This window comes from Lithobates pipiens, unplaced genomic scaffold (assembly GCF_037356315.1).
Source record: "Lithobates pipiens isolate NorthernLeopardFrog02 unplaced genomic scaffold, aLitPip1_a1.2 Scaffold_22, whole genome shotgun sequence".
Lineage (NCBI taxonomy): Eukaryota > Metazoa > Chordata > Amphibia > Anura > Ranidae > Lithobates > Lithobates pipiens.
In genome coordinates, this window is record NW_027507784.1 from 308,027,640 (window position 1) to 308,047,120 (window position 19,481).

Below are 19,481 nucleotides of genomic sequence, written 5' to 3' on the forward strand. Positions count from 1 at the left end.
GTCTTATATTCATTTTGGCAACAAAAGACACAGTAGGGCTTATTTTCGAGGTAGGTCTTACCATGGTGTCTTCTCTCCCCCTCTTTCTTACTGCCTGGCAGGAATCCCCAGTGTGAGCTGAGTTAAAATGCTTGTAAAATCCTATAATCCACTCAATTACAGTAAAATATAGTGTACAATGTGTGTATCTGTAATATATAATCTGCCAAATACCTTCATTATAGCGCTGCTTTGCGCTTCTGTGACCCGCCGGAGCTCTCTCCCCCGCAATTATATTACAGAAACGCACATTGTACATTTTCTATACTACTGTAATAGAGTGGATTAAAATGCTTGTAAAATCCTATAAACTAGGGCTTATTTTTGGGGAAGGGCTTATATTGCAGCCTTCCTAGAAAATAACGCTAGGTCTTATTTTTGGGGTAGGTCTTATTTTTGGGGAAACACGTTATCATACACAGACAAGAAAATAACTTTAAATAGGTACATAAGCATTACCAAGATGGTTATTGATAACATACCATCCTTATAATCGGCCTATATAGATCGTCACAAGAAATCTTACTGTGGCACGGCTTAGGGTGTCTCAGATGTCGCCCCAGGGATGGCCAGGGCCCCACATGCTCCACACAAGGATCCCCCTGCAGAACCACTGAGCATAGCCCGAGTTGATCAAATAAAAATGATGAAAAGGAAAATGAGCTAGAGGCCCAGGGGATCTAGGGGAAGAAAAAAAGCAGGTAGCTGGGTTGGTCACCAGTTTAAATAGTATATAAACCCATTTCATATAGTCAAATAACAAGACACCTTGTAAAAAAATAATCACTGCCTTCTGTTATTATCCTCAAAAAGTCTCTTGATTTTCCTGTCTTCCGTTCTGCTTTGCCTATTCTTCGCAGCTATGTTGTGCTGGAGGAGTCTCCTGTGTTTGACACAAACTTAAAGAGGAAGTAAACCCTGATGGGTTTACTTCCTCTTTCATTCCCTGCAAAGGTAAAGCATAATGGACTACTATGCATCGCATAGTAGTCCATTATGTGTCACTTACCTGACACAGGAGCCAGCGAAGTCACCGCTGTCCCCTGTAGTCCGGCGCATCCATCTTCTCGGTGGGTCTCGCTGCTCCGCTGCTGTGATTCGGCGAAGCCGCAATGACGTCACTCCCGCGCATGTGCACGGGAGCCGCCACTCGCGGCATATCGCCGTTGACCGCGGCGCGCTCAGTGCGCCTGCGCGCCGCTGTCTACGGCGCATGATCCGTAGACAGCGGTGCCTGTCTTTCGGCAAATATCTCCTAAACCGTGTAGGTTTAGGAGATATTTCTTGGACCTACAGGTAAGCCTTAATCTAGGCTTACCTGTAGGTCAAAGTGTGTTGTAAGGGTTTACAACCACTTTAAGTTCTGATGCTTCTCCTGACGTTCTGTAATGGCAACTGTATCCACTGTCTCGGTGACATCAAGTAGAAAATTTGTAAATTCTAACATAAAAAATATTCCTGCACCTTTTCTGCACTATTGTGGTTGATGAATATGTTTACTTGTGCCATGGACAATGAATGACTTCAGTAAAGATGAAATTCATGAAAAGTCTAACACAGTGATTCTCAACCAGGGTTCCTGCAGAGGTTGCTAGGGGTTCCTTCAGCATTGGGCAATTTCTGCCTCTCAGATAAGTTCCCACTGACACCATTGATCTTTTTATCTATCTGTAAGGAGGTAATTCTTCCCAATGACCACAAGTGTAAGGACCATTCTTCCCACTGACCATCACACTAATGTATCATAAATTGTAGGTTTCTCATTTTTAGCAGGGGTTCCCCAAGACCAGAGAACTATTTCAAGGGTTCTTCTGTGTTGGAAAGGTTGAGAAAGGCTGCTCTAACATGATGTTAGTCCTCTGATGTGGCCCTCAACCTCAAACTGAATGCAGGAATTTTGATGTGGTTTCAGAAAGTGCAGTGCACCCGCAAGATATAATAGAAGTCTATGGCAAAGTGCAGCTAACCTGCAGGAAAGTTGCAAGTGCACTGCGTTGCACCTGCTGTACGTGTAAACCACAGCACATCAGTATAAAAACGGGCTTATAGGGGGCTTAAGACAGTAAGGGCTCATTTACATTTGCTGTTTGGGGGGGAGGGGGGCGATTAAAACTCCATAGTTGAGCCGTGTTTTTACCAAACCCATCCCCATGACAACTGGTGTAGCTCCAGGGGTCGCAATAGGGACCCTGCCCCATTCTTCAGGGGGCCTGTGTGGTTTCCTTGTAATATTCTGTTTTAGGCTTGGACAAGAGGGTCGGCGGCGGCATATGCAGGAGTAAATTTTCTTTTTCCTCCTCCAGCCGCTGAAGGAGAGCTTATCCTCCTCTCCCTCCCACCAGTATTCAGCAGCTGCAGGAGGAAAATGTTCATTATGCTATTCAAAATAAAGTCAAAATTCTGAATCATTTCATTTCAATAACTAAAACATGTTATACTTGCCTGCTCTGTGTAGTGGTTTTGCACAGAGCAGCCTGGATCCTCCTCTTCTCAGGTCCCTCTTTATCATTCTTGGTCCCTCCTTCCTGTTGAGTGCCCCCCACAGCAAACCGCTTGCTATGAGGGCACACGAGCTGAGCCGCAGCTCCCTGTGTCCATTCAGACAGAGCTGTGGGTTGGCCCCGCTCCCTCTCTTCATTGGCTCAAGCTGCTGTGTCTCAACCAATCAAGAGGGAGAGTCCCAGATGGCCGAGGCACTCGTGGACATCGCTGGATCGAGATGGGGCTCAGGTAAGTGTTAGGGCGGCCGAGGGGGGCTGCTGCACACAGGTTTTTTATCTTAATGCATAAAACGCTTCTGCTCTTACAATCACTTTTAATCGGTAGTAAACACTGAACATCCCCACCTAAATTTCAAATAAGGAATAGTAATAAATCATTTTAAACTATTGTGTCATAATTTGAAGCCCCACTGCATGTTTACTACTATAATTTTCTTTGTTCCTAATCTCCTTTTAGGGTGCAGCCACTATCCCAACTGTTGCCATTCACGTCCAAATAGCGACTGACTTCCGCCCTTTCTTTTTCTCCCGGGCTGTAATCTTGTGCATGCACAGTAATTGTCCAGCCAAGCCTTGTTATTGTTGCGGGATCACTTTGACAAGTGTGTCCCATGAATCGGAGTTTGCTTTTAATATTAAAAATGTATTAAAAGGTGTTTTTGGTTTGTGGTGCTCAGGTGCTGCAAGGATCTACTTTAAGGTTTATGGCAGGGATATGCAATTAGCGGACCTCCAGCTGTTGCAGAACTACAAGTCCCATGAGGTATAGCAAGACTCTGACAGCCACAAGCATAACACCCAGAGGCAGAGGGATGATGGGACTTGTAGTTTGCAACAGCTGGAGGTCCGCTAATTGCATATCCCTGGTTTATGGGATAAAGGCCTTGTTTACATGTGCAGCGGTGTTTACCACCTCTCTGAAAAGTGATCCACAGCCTCCTCAATACCTGTGTTAACCATTTTGAAGCCCTTTGTGCTGCAACTGCGTGCATTACTCACAATAATGCACCATTGCTATGCAGCACCATTGCTATGCAACTCATTCACTTGATTTGGTCAAGTTTGGCAGTGGTACTGCCTGCCGAATGAGCCCTGTATAAAATGTTATACTATGCTATGCATATTTTACTCCTATTATATTCATACTATAGTTTTTCACTTCTGTGCACAGTCCCCCGCAGGCTTCAAACCCCGTTATAGTGAAGACCAATGAGGACTTTTTTTGGGGTGACAAGGAAGCCATGATAGACCCAGTCATCAAAGATCTACCCCCGGAGCCACCTAAGGAGGAGCAAACAGAACCCGTGGCCAAGAAACGGACAGCAGTGCGCAAGGATTTTAGCAAGGTGCAGATGCAACTGGTTCACCTCGACCTCAAGGGAGCTCCTCTGAAGATTTCCTACTATGAACAGGTGAGAGACAAAATTAGTTTAATAATACTTGTGCCAGTCATGTGACCCGGATCAGGACATCTGTTGCCTGTCACATGACCTTGAAGAACTGATCTTTATCTGAGCCAGATAATGGATCCCTTACATCAGCAGAGGCCACGTGACCACTGCCAAGGCACTGGACATGTGACCCAAGCACCAGAGGGATGGAGAATCTCCCACTTTGAAAAAAATAACATTTTAGGTGTTCATTAACATTTAATCTTCAGGCTTTACCCATCTATCCGGCCCTTTTTTTTGATTTAAAGTGTAGGGGCTGAATTTTATATGAACATGCTTTACATTTTAGATTCACTTTAAATATCTGCACTGATCGTGCCCCAATTCATAATCACTGTCTCTGATATAAAAAGGTCTGTGTTGTCACTATATACTGTAGTTTAGTGCCGCCAGTAGGAATGGTTTATTTATTAGCTACTCCACTCTTCCAGTATCTTCTGCATTTAAAGGATCATTTTGCAGTTGGCATGTAGTCCATTGTATTCTATAATTCTAGGGCTCATTCCAACCAGATTCTGATCACATGACCCAAATTGGGTCACATGGCCTACAGTAGCTCTGTGTTGTGAATACCGACCCCAGCAGAGTCTGAGTGAAGACCCTACAGACATCAGCTGTGACAGAAGCAGGTCAGAAGCTCTAGAAAAGATAATCCGCCAATTATCTTGCTTTGTGTGTCCTCTCTTTAGATATTTCCATTGTTCGCCAAGCTGGGGGCCAACGGACTACTCATTGAATATGAGGACATGTTTCCATTTACCGGAGAGCTGGAGATCCTGAAGTCCCCATATGCTTATAGGTGAGAGTCCTGCTAATGTTCCCATAATGGTTTCAGAATCCCTAGGGAATTGCTTCTATTTACCATTTTAAATTAACATCCCCTCACCGAAAAAAAACAAAAAAAACAATCCCACTATCATTGGTGGCACTTTCTTGACTTGCTAATGAATTTCTCCACAGTGCTTACATCTACGGATGTCAGTTTACTTTAAAAGCAAATGTATTGTTTGTTAAGAATTTATAAAAAAAATTAGCAATTCTAAACGATCGTAATACCAATACATATTTCTTTTACTGACTCTCTGCCTCTCATATTTCCAGTGAAGAGGACATTGTAAAGATATTGCAACTTGCTGAGATAAATAATCTAGAAGTGGTACCCCTCGTACAAACATTTGGACACATGGAGGTAAAATAATGACTTTTATAAAATATTGGCCTATCAGTAAAGCTTCCATTAGTAAAGAAACCCTGTCATCTAACTTCAAAATATGTTAAATACTTGCTATGTTTTTCTTTTCCTTAAATTATATTTTACATACATGCAATGTGACTTTTGCAACTTTCTATAAAATGTGACTACTCAAGTAAGAGTCAATTCCCACCCTCCACGCACACCATAGTCCAGTAACTCTCTGTGCTGGCCCAGCTCCTTCCCCTCTCTCTTAGTCTCCCTACATAATCTCGTATGCCTTTTGGATTTATGATGGTCTTAATAAGAGTTTATTCTGGTTATATTAAACCTTCGCTGGTTCCTCATGACCCCCCCCCCCCCCCATCAACATGCTGATGCCGTTATTAAATAAAACCTTACAATTTTCCATACAAGTTTCATTTTAGACCCAATGATGTCATCCCCAACAGTCTTATCCTCCACAGTAATTCCGCAGTCTTCCGTGTTAAATGACTCTCAGTTTTTTTTGTTTTGTTTTTTTGTTTGATCAGCTAGCTGGCTGATCGAAAAAAAAAAAAAAAAACTATTCTCCCCCATCCACATAAGTGAGAAGGATGGAGGAAACCTCCCCCCACCCCCCACCCCACTGCGATATTGTATTCTAACAGTGGAGACTCCTTCACTATCAGAATACGCTGATCAGTGCCACAGGCGATTGACTGCAGGTATTGATTGAAAGTATTTCAACACTCCCATTAGAGAAGTCAATTAGTTTGCCTTCTCTTGAACAGAAACTGCTATAGATGAATCGAAATTCCTCCAATGCCTGCTGAACTGCCCGAATTTTAATCCATCTATGACCAGCTTAGAGGAGAAGTACGGGCAAAGAGCATATGGCTGTAATTCTCCTGTGGATCACAGGAGTGCAGTTTGTTCAGTTTGTTCTGCACTCATGTGACCCATGTTCAGTTGAAGCCCGCTGTCGGCTGATATCACAGAGCCAGTCCATGTTTGGGAAGGATCACAACCATATGGTTGGGATCTGGCCACATGTCTGGACCAGCACTTGGCTTAGCCTCTTAGCAAGCCACTGAGAGCCTGAGTCAGCCAGCCACTGAGAGCCAGAGCAAGCAGTGTAATAACTCCGAGATGTCACCCCTTTAGTGCCAATTTCTATAGCATTGAGGGCCATCTACTGCTGGAGAAGATCTGACGAGTAAGAGGATAATAGTGAATTCTGGAATATTTTGACAGTCCGGTTGCCACACTTTTGTATTTCATTATTTTATTAAATAGGATATGTAGAGGTTACAATGTTCTCTCTGTAATATGGCAGAGCCAGTAAAGTTTGACAATGCTTTTCTCTCAAGGGGCAGTTAGCTGTGACATAGGACAAGATGGCAGCACTCAGGTTGTCCACTTTCAGCCTTGGCTTCCTGTTATCATATTCTATTTCTGTTCCATTTCTCACCCTCCCCTTGCCTTTGGAAAATAGACAAGCGGGAACGTATTGAATGTAATGAATGTAATTGTACAGCAGTCTGCACGATCGTTCTCTTCATGCTTGGCTAGAGTCACAAATGATTGCATTTCTGTCTCTTCTCCAATAGTCTTGTACTCATAAAGCTGTTGATGATTCAATCAGCTTTCCCTGAGTGAATGCTGCATGCTGGGAATCAATTCAGGACCTATCCTGTCACTCGGGACTGATTTAAGCGACTATAGCACTTAAAGGGAAACTATAATGGGTATGTGAGGTTGATTTTCTAGAACTGGAGAGTGCAAAATCTGGTGCAGCTCTGCATGGTAGCCAATCAGCTTCCAGTTTCTTTTGTTAAAGCTTAATTGGGAAAACTGAAGTTAGAACCTGATTGGCTACAATGCAGAGCTACACCAGATTTTGCACTCTCCAGTTTTAGTAAGTCAACCCCCAATGCGTTCTTTGTAGCAGATGTCATCAGTCAGCCACATTCTCAGTAAAAAACAAACACAAAAAAACCTGGAGTCCTTCCACTCTACATGATCCCCTTTTAGGAGACCACTAGCAATTGTAAGTCTACTTCTTGCTCACCCAATAGATCCTCCACACATGTGTAACTTGTATTAAAGCGGTATAAAACCCAAAAGCAAACATTTATTATGTTTATTTATTTATTATTCTTACCAATTCTTAGATGTGATGGCTGTATTCATTCTTTGTTTTTTTTTTAAACTCCCTTTCCTTTATTTTCACCTGGTGATCCTGCCAATAAATCTATTTTTCAACAGAGCAAGATCTCCTGCAAATGTAGCAATTATAGAGTTGAGACAAACCATTTACCACTGATACAATGATCGGCTTTTATTTATTCATGTAAAACTTTTATTCCCAAAGGAATTTTTTTTTTTTTTTAGCTGTAACTGCAGTGTTAGTTTTGGCTGGAGTTTGACTTCAGCTTGATAGATATACTGTACTAGCATATTTAGATACGCTAACACTCCAACTCCCCCAGACTGACAATGCTGCTGTCCAAAGGTGCCTCCTGTGCTCCTTCAAACAGAGTGGGTGTGCTCTAATACAGCAGGTGTGTTACTGGCCAGATCACTAGGTGAAAACAGAGGGGAAAAGGCCTAAAAAAAAAAAAACATGAATAATGCAGCCACCACATCTAATGACTGATGAGCTGCAATATTTTATATTTTTGTTCTGGGGGTTTAATACCACTTTATTTTTAAACGACCTCCTTCTAAAAAAACAAAAAAAAGAAGAAGTTGAAAAAAATCAGAGATACTGTTAAAACATTAGGTGGAGTCAACATACTGTGATCCAATATGGTGCCCCTTGGATGATTGAGCTCTACAAAAACTTGAAAAACCTCCTAGTTAGTCTATAAATAGTCTTTCCCTGGCTGACAGTTGTGGCCGATTATATGTTTCAGCCACCTCTACCTAGGGTGTGGTCTGTGGAATTAGAAGAATTAGGATGATGTTATACATGGATCAAAAAACATAATTTTCTCTTACCTGTCAATAGTTTGAACCCTTCCCTCACTTACATCTTCCCAGTAAGGACACAGACAGCAATAAAACCTGATGAAAGCTCAAGTATATAGTAACTGAAACGGATTTTATTTTCCAACATATACTGTACATTATACACCACTATTTATAATGAGTAGGGTAGGTACTTGCATTTTTCATTGATTCATCGAGTTCAATCAACAAGGTCATGGGGTAATGGTAAAAAAAAAACTGTATGTGTGGGTGTGTGTATATGTGTGTGTGTGTGTGTGTGTGTGTGTGTGTATATATATATATATATATATATATATATATATATATATATATATATATATATATATATATATATATATACATACATACATACATACATACATACATACATACATACATACATACATACACTGTATTATTAAAAGTATTGGGACACCTACCTTTACACGCACATGATCTTTAGTTGCATCTTAATCTGTAGGGTTCAGTATTGAGTTGGCCCACCCTTTGCAGCTTCAACTCTTCTAGGAAGGCTGTCCACAAGGTTTAGGAGTGTGTCTATGGGAATTGACCATTCATCCAGAAGTGCATTTGTGAGGTCAGGCACTGATGTGGACGAGAGGGCCTGACTCGCAGTCTCCGCTCAAATTCATCCCAAAGATGTTCTATCGCGTTGAGGCTAGTCAAGTTCTTCCACCCCCAAACTCACTCATCCATGTCTTTATGGACCTTGCTGTGTGCACTGGTGCCCAGTCCTGTTGGAACAAGAAGGGGCCATCCCCAAACTCTTCCCACAAAGTTGGGAGCATGAAATTGTCCAAAATGTCTTGGTATACTGACGCTTTAAGGGTTTACTTCACTGGAACTAAGGAGCCAAGCCCAACCCCTGAAAAACCCCACACCATAATCCACCCTTCCCCAAATGATTTGGACCAGTTCACAAACAAGGTGCATAAAGACATAGATGAGCGAGTTTGGGGTGGAGGAACTTGAGTGGCCTACACAGAGTCCTGACCTCAAATCGATACTACACCTTTGGGATGAATTAGTGCGGAGACTGCGAGCAAGGCCTTCTTGTCCACATCAGTATATATGTTTATTTTTTTTATTTATTTTATTTTCCTCTAGTATCACGTTAAGCCTGTATCTTATATGTAGCCAAGTCCCAGGCCCCTCCAGGTGTAATGGTGACCCCCAGAGTTAGGGACAGCTGAGGCATGGTGGGTGCAATGTAAGGTAGATTAATGGGTGATAGACACTTCTTGAATGCAGATTTATTTTCTCTTATTTTCTCTTAAACAGAACTGTGGGAGAGAGGGTTAGGACCAGGAAACACTTTAGTAGTTGCAATCTTAATTCGACTCCTAGACTTCTATAGGTAGACAGCCATGCAGAGAAAGGCACCCAGCCGGACACCACATCTGCATGTATAGACTCCTATGGCAACAATATTGAACAGTTTCTAACAAAGATTGTAATGAACTCTTTCACTTCCTCCACAATCTCCTTTTTAGATCTTCACTCAACTGAGCTCCTAGTCTATCACCTAGACCCGCTGATCCACTGCCACTGAATCTCCTGAGCTCTTCCAATCTTCTCACTAAGTATTTTCCTCAAGCGTCCCTGCTGGGTCCCTAGCTTGGCACTCACAGATACTCCTCAAGCGTCACCCCACTGGCCTGCTCAGTCCCTGGCTTGGCACACAAGACTGCTCTGCAAGCGTCATCTCCGCTGGTTGGGTCCCTGGCTTGATACCTGCTGAAGTTTCCCAATTCTTCACCATTCCCAGCTGTTGAGAATACTGCTCTGGTACTTCAGCTACTCATGGTCCCTGGTAACAGAGTGGATGGTCCCTTAGTGGCGACAACTTCCCCTCTACCTCCAACCACGACAGCTTCTCCAGCCGGCAGAACCATCACTTTTGGTTGGACTGCAAGCCACAGTCCCAACCCTGCGCTACTCTCTTGCTTCTGGATAGGCCTTCAGACAGCCTAGCAGCCAGATGTCCCTGGGATAGGCCCAATCTCCAGCCTAGCAGCCTGGGGCAGTAAAACACACGTCCACCCAGACAGCTGTCCATCTATTCCTAATCTGTCCTTGCAATGCCCTTGTCTTATCTAATGCCACCAGACAGCCGTCCAGGTGGCACAGAACCCTGATCACCTGACATCACCCAAATAAATAGGCTCTCCCAGCAAGCCAAGGGACCCAAAAAAATCCCTGCCTATTGGCTGAGAAACCCCATCTATTCCTAATCTGTCCTTGCAATGCCCTTGTCTTATCTAATGCCACCAGACAGCCGTCCAGGTGGCACAGAACCCTGATCACCTGACATCACCCAAATAAATAGGCTCTCCCAGCAAGCCAAGGGACCCAAAAAAATCCCTGCCTATTGGCTGAGAAACCCCATCTATTCCTAATCTGTCCTTGCAATGCCCTTGTCTTATCTAATGCCACCAGATACCCGGCCATCTAGTGACAGAAGAGAGAAGTGCAGAAAATCCAGAATTAGAGTGGAATCAATTGACCTCCTATGAATTGGCCAAGGCAACTATACTTGGCAGGTAAATTTACTAGCAACCCTGTCTAAACATCATGGTGCTACGTCTAGATTTTGCAATGGCTAATCTGTGTATGTATTGTCAGCCTAAGTCTCATTTATAAACCTGTCAGCGTTAAGAAGTGTCTAAAAACAACAAACTTTTCTTCAGATGTCATTTTGCAGCATAGTTGAATCAGATTGATTGTCTCTCCATTTACTGAGACAGCTTTTCTTTCTAACAGCTGTAAAAACAAAGCTTATTTTTATGAAGGCAGCATCATTTTCCGCGCGTTACAGAATTTTTCTTTTTTTCTTCTATGCATTCATGTCATTCTTGACCCACTGGAGATTATAATTAGAGCTTGGTTATACATCATTGGAGCATTTACTGTAAGCATAAAATATTTGACGCCCAAAGAAACCCCTTCATTTAGCATTCCTTTTGCTGTACACAGAATGTTTTCTCGTTTTAGTGGTCCCAATATGGCTAAGAATAGTAGGGTTGATTTTCTAATACTGGAGAGTGCAAGATATGGTGCAGCTGTGCATGGTAGCCAATCAGCTTCTAACTTCAACTTGTTCAGTCAAGCTTTGACAAAAGAAACTGGAGGCTGATTGGTTTCTATGTAGAGCTGCAACAGATTTTACACTCTCCAATTTTAGGAAATCAACCCCATTGTGGCCGTGTATTCAAAAAATGAAGAGATCTATGCTTGATGGCAAAGCATGTGTGTTGAATGAACATAGGGGTCGTGTATGGGACAGGCTCAGCTCTGTCCTTCAGAATCCTCTCCTCTTGTAATCTTGCTATTGGCAAACATACATTGAGCATTTTTTTTTGCCCAATACTGTGAGGAATTCAATGTTTTGTTAAATGTCTAGATTTGGTGTAGGAGACATTGACCACGCCTGAGTTTAAATGATCTTCTATTTCCACATACAGTATGTTCTGAAGCATGACAAGTATAGAGCTATCAGAGAAGTGGAGCGTTACCCCAACAGCCTGAACCCCCACTCCGCAGAGTCTATGCCCTTGCTGAAGATGATCTTGACACAGGTTCTTGACAAGCATCCAAAGAGCAACTGGGTCCACATTGGAGCAGATGAGGTAAGAACCCAAGAATAAGCATATCCACGTCTAGTCTTCTTTTGTTTTATAAAGTATCCTCTTCTTGGTCATTGAAGAACTTTAAGCAGATTCGTAGACCTCCTTTTAGCTCACATAGATACAATTGTAATGCACTCCCGTAGGAGCCGCTGGTGAATGCATTCCTATTTCCCCTAAGAGCATACACAGCCAGGCACCCAGCATTTTCTCACGCTTCCAGTGAATCAAAAAAAAGGACAGCTGGACTCTTTCCCACCAACTTCTAGCTGTTTGCAGTGAGCTTCTCCAGACCCAACTTGATCCCTGGACTCAAGCTTGCGAATAGGCCTCCCCAGCTATGCCTAGCTGGGACCTCTGTGTCTTCCTGATAGATTCTTCTTGAAATCTTCCCCAGGGGCAGAACCCCCACACAGGGGTCTCCTTCAACAGGACTGGACCCAGGTACTCTGCACGCAGATCCTCAGGCCTCAGACTAACTATGGGCTCACTCACCACTAACTGGACACATGTCCCCAGGGATTGACTGGAGTCCCATTAAATATTCAGGCTGCATGTCCTGTTCTTCCTTCCACTAGAATTCTAGAATTCTGTGGAAGACAGGGGGAAGTAACAGAGCACCAGCTTGTGAGACACTGAGCAGCCCTTATTAATCAACCCCTGCTCCTCTGATTACAGTGGAGCCATCTAAATGTATCTATCAGCTCAGTCTACTTCTAGGAGAGTTCTACACAATGAAAATAGGTTTATACTGTGCTATGTGTAATAACTTGTAATGATTTATTTTATAAACTGCAGTTTATTATCTCTCTTATTACATTTTCACCATCCTCTGCATATGGGCTAAAATTTTAATTAAATCCTATTCCCAGCGGGAGGCACCCAACTAACAGTGATGCTATAGCAGTGACCAGCCTAACTGCTATCTGCAGTCTTTCTAATCCCGGACCAATGTAACTATGTATTTTATATACAATATCTTACCAATGCCACTGGAAGCTGGAAATTTCTGAAGGAGACACCGCTAGGACCCATCCATTGTATAACATTTTGTATTTCTACTACAAATAACTTTTTGCATCAACTCTTTTTGGGGTGTGTAGATAGGGTTGCCACCTCAGCCCTTTAATATAATATATATATAAAAGTTAACTGCATGCCGACCAGCCGCCGCAGTTGTACTGCGGCAACAGGGCTCGGCTGCGCAAATCGGCGTCGTGGTACGTCGGCACCATAGATGGCGAGCGCGTGGGCCCCCTGTTCGCCCACAGAGCCGATGTGCATGCCCAGTGGTTGCGATCAATGCCGGGCTCCCGTAATTGCTCAGGGCACACCGAGAATCAGGATCTGTGTGTGTAAACAGTTTCCGGTTCTCTGAGGGGAGAACAGACAGATTGTCTGTTCATACTGAGTATGAACCAGGGGTAGGGAACCTTTTTGGCTGAGCGAGCCATGAACGGCACATATTTTAAAATGTTATTCCGTGACAGCTATACAATATGTTTAAAACTAAATACAAGTAAATGTGCATTTTATGTAAGACCAACACTTTTAACCACTTTACGACCAGCGCACGCCGATGTATGTCCATTTTTTGAAGAGGGATGTCTTGGTAACGGCAACAGATGCTGCCACAACCGAAATATCCATCTCTTCAGGTGCCTGTCGTGTGTACGATAATGGTGGTCTCTGCGGCGGGTTCGCCGCGAGATCACCGTTATCGGTGGTGGGAGAGGTAAAACCCCCCCCTCCCGCTACTCTCCCGCGCCCTCCGCTGCTTACCGGAGCCGTTGGTAGCGGCGGAGGCGATCGGGACCTGTCTTGTCTGTGGTATGGAGACGAGTGAGGCTAAGATGGCCCCCACCCGTCTCTATACCATAGCAGGGCGGAAGTGACGTCAAAACGTCACTTCTGCCCATACCTCTTAAAGGCACAATTTTTTTATTTTTATTTTTTTATTATTGCATTTAAGTCCAAATATGAGATCTGAGGACTTTTTTACCCCAGATCTCATATTTAAGAGGTCCTGTCATGCTTTTTTCTACTACAAGGGATGTTTACATTCCTTGTAATAGGAATAAAAGTGATCCATTTTTTTTTTTAAAGAGTGTACAAATAAATAAAATCAAGTAAAATAAATAAGAAAAAATAATAATTTTAAAACACCCCATCTTGAAGATCTTGCGCGCAGAAGCGAATGCATATTTGAGTAGAGCCGGCATATGAAAACTGAAGTCAAACCACACATTTGAGGTATTGCCGCAATCTGTAGAGAGCAATAATTCTAGCCCTAGACCTCCTCTGTAATGCAAAACATGCAACCTGTAGAATTTTTTTAAATGTTGCTTATGGAGATTTTTGAGGGCAAAAGTTTGACGCCATTCCATGAGCAGGCGCAAATTTGAAGTGTGACATGTTGGCTATCAATTTACTTGGCATAACATTATCTTTCACAATATAAAAAAATGGGGCTAATTTTACTGTTGTCTTATTTTTTTTTATTCAAAAAAGTGATTTTTTTTCCCAAAAAAATGCGCTTGTAAGACCGCTGCATAATAGGGTGTGAAAAAAAAGTATTGCAATTACCGCCATTTTATTCTCTAGGGTGTTAGAAAAAAAACAATATATAATGTTTAGGGGTTATAAGTCATTTTCTAGCAAAAAAACTGTTTTAAACATGTAAACACCGAGTCTGAAAAAGAGGCTGGTCCTTAAGTGGTTAAAGTACAATAAGTCTCTGAGTTAAACAAACCAGTGTTCTTTATTAAGCAGTAAATCACAGAACAAAGAAATACGACAAAGTTCCCGAACATGACATGACCTCTGAATTCTTTTTAATGACGTTGTTATGCTGTTGCTAACCAATGATGAATGCTTCTTACCATTAATGTCTGGTTGATACGTGGTGCGGTTAAGCTTCATGCAGGCGTTGAGACTTCCATCTGTTAAACGTGATCGTAATTTAGATTAATTATAACTGTAATGTCATCATCTCCCCCACTGTAATATCCAAGTCATCTGCCCCACTGTAATATCCACGTCATCTCCCCCGCTGTAATATCCACGTCATCTCCCCCAGTGTAATATCCACGTCATCTCCCCCGCTGTGATATCCACGTCATCTCCCCCCGCTGTGATATCCACGTCGTCTCCCCCGCTGTGATATCCACGTCATCTCTCCCCACTGCAATATCCACGTCATCTCCCCCCGCTGCAATATCCACGTCATCTCCCCCCCGCTGCAATATCCACGTCATCTCCCCCCTGCTGCAATATCCACGTCATCTCCCCCCTGCTGCAATATCCACGTCATCTCCCCCCTGCTGCAATATCCACGTCATCTCCCCCCCCCGCTGCAATATCCACGTCATCTCCCCCCCCCCGCTGCAATATCCACGTCATCTCCCCCCCGCTGTAATGTCCACATCTCCCCCCCACTGTAATGTCCACATCTCCCCACATCTCCCCTCACTGTAAATGTCCACATCTCCCCCACGATTGTCTGCTTGCTTATCACTACACAAGCAGACAGATCCACGAGCAGTTGAGGGGCGGCTGATGATGACATCAGTGCACCGCTCACCTAGGCCACCGCTGGGTATACCAAGATGGGAGCTAGGCCAAAGCTGCGGCCTTTCCTATGGGCTCAATCTGCTGATCGGCACACCATGAGATCCGCGGATTGAGAGGCGGGAGCCAGATGCGGCCATCAAAAGAGCCACAGGTTCCCGACCCCTAGTATGAACAGACGATCTGTCATCTCCCCTGCACAGTCCCATCCCCCTTTCAGTTAGAACACGTACTAGGACACACTTAACCCCTTCACTGCCCCTAGTGGTTAACCCTTTCACTGCCAGTAACCAATGCAATTTTATAGCATTGATCGCAAATATGTGTCAAAATTGTCTGACATGTCTGCCATAATGTCGCAGAATAATAAAAAAGCCATAAAACTATCCCATATTTATAGACGCTCTAACTTTTGTGCAAACCAATCAATACACGCTTATTGGGGTTTTGGTTAAAAAAAAAAAAAAAAAATATGTAGAAGAGTAAGTATCGGACTAAACTGAGGAAGAAAAAAAAAATATATATATATATAATTTTTTTTTTTTTAACAGAACAGACCACAAAATGTAATTCTATCATAGAAATATGTTTTTTGTCCCATGATCTTTCTTGGATAATCAAACTTTCAACTTGAACTTGATTGTCTCTTCAGACTGCTATCTTAATTTTAAATCTGGTCATACACTGGTAGATTTTCAAACAAGATTTTATATGAACATTTTTTACAAACCTTCAAGTACAAAATTCAACAACTTTTGTTCTAAAATAATTCAAAATTGAATTCAAAATTTTAACAGTCAATTCTGGAATAAATGGATTTTGTTAACTAAAACCACAAACACTGTTTTAGAATTCTTTTGAGTAAGAAAATTCTATCCTGCGCCTCTACATTTTCTCATCACCACAGTCAAAAACAAAGTTGATTTGACCCCATTAATGATAAGGAAAGTGAATGAAATATTCTTAATTTTTATTTTTTATTTTTTTCATTTATTTTTTGCATTTCTGGTTTAATAAATTTAGAAAAAACTGAGGCGTGAAACATGGGGATACGTAGGGCAACAGGTTATAAGCTGATAGAATTACTACTTAAGTATGTTGAAACAATGGGTCATGCTGTTCCTAATAGAAGGCTTGATGTATCTATTGGGAATGGCTGATAGGCCCAGTCAGTTTTATTTATATGTGTGTGTGTGTGTGTGTGTGTGTGTGTGTGTGTGTGTGTGTGTGTGTGTGTGTGTGTGTGTGTATCTAGAAATGTTAGTTCTGACGGGCAATGTTAGCTCGACATATCTGAATTTTTGGTTATTTCTTGTCTTTATATACCTGATAATGTCGTGTTCTGTGTTTTTGTGTGTCTTTTTAAATAAAGGATTTGGAAAAAAAAAAAAATGTTCTTAAAACAAAAAAGTTTCAAAAAACATTTCAATAGTATATGTCCTGCTTAAGGCCAGCGTAGGTCCAGCCACAGGCAACAGATGGTGGGTAGAATATCTGAAGACTCAAAACATCATTATAAGATTTTTCAATAAACCTACATTTTGATCATTTTGGTCAAATGTGTATGGAAATGCTGGGCACATAGTAACTATTGTTAAGAAAATTCAATTTCAGCCAGTTGTTTTTCCATGAAGACAAACTTTTCTGGCATTCCTCTTGTACTTGGATGGTGGATCCAAGAGGAGAGACAAAAATCTTACACCAATATTGTCTTCTGGTTTGATCCATAATATGGAACCTTTGCTAAATGATTCTTCTGCATCAACCTGCAGGTCTACCACCTGGGAGAAGGGCAGGATTCCAAGTCCTGGCTGAACAATAACAAAGGAGACCTGGGCAAGATGTTCATGACCCATCTGAAGAACGTGGTGGACTTTCTGCACGCTCAGTACCCTGAGAAGAGTCTGCTCATGTGGGATGACATGCTCAGAAAACTCAGTGTAGAAAGCATTAGCGGTGAGTCTGTCTATTAGCTGTGTGTATGCCATGATTTGTAATATTTCAGGTGACCCCTTATTCATGTTCTTAAAGCTCAGTGCATTTTTATGTCATGCAGGGACCACAAATTGTTATTGTTACAGTGGGGATCGAAAGTTTGGGCACCCCAGGTAAAAATGTGTATTAATGTGCATAACGAAGCCAAGAAAAGATGAAAAAATCTCCAAATGGCATCAAATTACAGATTAGACATTCTTATAATATGTCAAAAAAAAGTTAGATTTTATTTTCATCATTTACACTTTCAAAATGACAAAAAACAAAAAAAGGTGTCTGCAAAAGTTTGGGCACCCTGCAGACTTAATATCTTGTACTGCCCCCTTTGGCAAGTATCACAGCTTATAAACGCTTTTTTTAGCCAGCCAAGAGTCTTTCAATTCTTGTTTGAGGTATCTTTGCCCATTCTTACTTACAAAAGTGTTCCAGTTCTTTGAGATTTCTGGGCTGTCTGTCACGCACTGCTCTTTTAAGGTCTATCCATAGATTTTCAATAATGTTGAGGTCAGGAGATTGTGAAGGCCATGGCAAAACTTTCAGTTTACGCCTCTTGATGTAATCCCCCATGGATTTTTGAGGTGTGTTTAGGATCATTATCCATTTGTAGAAGCCATCCTCTCTTTAACTTCAGCTTTTTCACAGATGGCATCAAGTTACCATCCAAAATTTGCTGACATTTTATTGAATCCATTTTTCCTTCTACTCGTGAAATGTTCCCTGTGCCACTGGCTGCGATACAACCCCAAAGCATGATTGATCCACCCCCATGCTTAACAGTTGGACAGAGGTTCTTTTCATTAAATTCTGTGCCCTTTCTTCTCCAAACATACCTTTGCTCATTCCGGCCAAAAAGTTATATTTTAACCTCATCGGTCCACAGAACTTGTTTCCAAAATGCCTCAGGCTTGTCTATATGTTCATTTGAAAAGTTCAAACGCTGATTTTTGTGGTGAGGACGTAGAATAGGTTTTCTTCTGATGACTCTTCCATGAAGACCATATTTGTACAAGTATCTTTTTATAGTGGAATAGTGTACCACAACTTCAGTGTCTGCCAGATTCTGGAGGGATCGTGCAGTCAAACGTGGGTTTTGACTTGCTTTTCTCACAATCCGGCGAGCTGTTCTGTCTGATATTTTTCTTGGTCTTCCAGATCTTGCTTTAACTTCCACTGTTCCTGATGACTGCCATTTCTTAATTACATTCCAAAAGGAGGATATTGACATCTGAAAACGCTTTGCTATCTTCTTATAGCCTTCTCCAGCTTTGTGAGCCTCAACTATTTTCAGTTTCAGTTTTCTAGACAACTGCTTAGAAGAACCCATGGTGCTGATTGTTGGGGCAAGGTCAGATGAGTCTGGCCATTTAAAACCTTTGAGATTGACATCACCTGGTCTTCCCAGACGATAATTGAGAACAACACTGGCATGGCAACAACAATGACACTGGCAGGTCTCAGCTTTGCAAAGGGGGCAGTGCATGCTATAAATTCTGCAGGGTGCCCAAACTTTTGCAGATGCCTTTTTTTGTTTTCTGTAATTTTGAAAGTGTAAATGATGGAAATAAAATCTAACTTTTTTGATATATTATAAGAATGTCTCATTTGTAATTTGATGCCATTTGGAGATCTTCCCATCTTTCCTTGGCTTCGTTATGCACATTAATACACATTTTTACCTAGGGTGCCCAAACTTTCGTTCCCACTGTACATGTGATGGCTGCATTCGTTTTGCCCAGTTTTTTGGCCATTTTATTGTTTTTCACCTGGTTATCTAGTTCAGATCACAGGAAGTGACAAGGGAACTGAAGACCAAGACCAAGATGTATTTTCTGGACTCGATCTTGGCCTAAAAAAAAGCTAATGCGGCCACCACATTGGGGTGGGGCTCTTTTTTTTTTTTTGGGTACCTTAAAGGAAACCTGGGCTGAGAGATATAGCATCCATTGGTGATCTATTTTTGAAATTGCTAGATGCTTGGCTCTGTCTGGGCTTTTTTATTTTATTTCTAAGAAGGTGACCTGGAACAAGCATACTGATTAGAAAGTCTGTATGAAGTCAGAACTCCTGATCTACATACTCGTTCTGGGTCAGAGACTTCAAAATGTCAGCC

The 19,481-nt window shown here is 42.1% G+C and overlaps 1 protein-coding gene across 2 annotated transcripts in view; it reads left to right on the top strand.

Annotated features, from left to right (window-relative positions):
• LOC143924854 (hexosaminidase D-like) overlaps positions 1-19,481 on the top strand; it is a 103,895-nt gene that overhangs the window by 51,198 nt on the left and 33,216 nt on the right. For both annotated transcript variants that reach the window (XM_077449353.1, XM_077449354.1), the window contains exons 3-7: positions 3,712-3,952; positions 4,681-4,790; positions 5,093-5,180; positions 11,645-11,809; positions 17,149-17,332. In XM_077449353.1, coding sequence (XP_077305479.1) covers positions 3,712-3,952; positions 4,681-4,790; positions 5,093-5,180; positions 11,645-11,809; positions 17,149-17,332 — 788 coding nt within the window. The remainder of the gene's footprint in view (positions 1-3,711; positions 3,953-4,680; positions 4,791-5,092; positions 5,181-11,644; positions 11,810-17,148; positions 17,333-19,481) is intronic.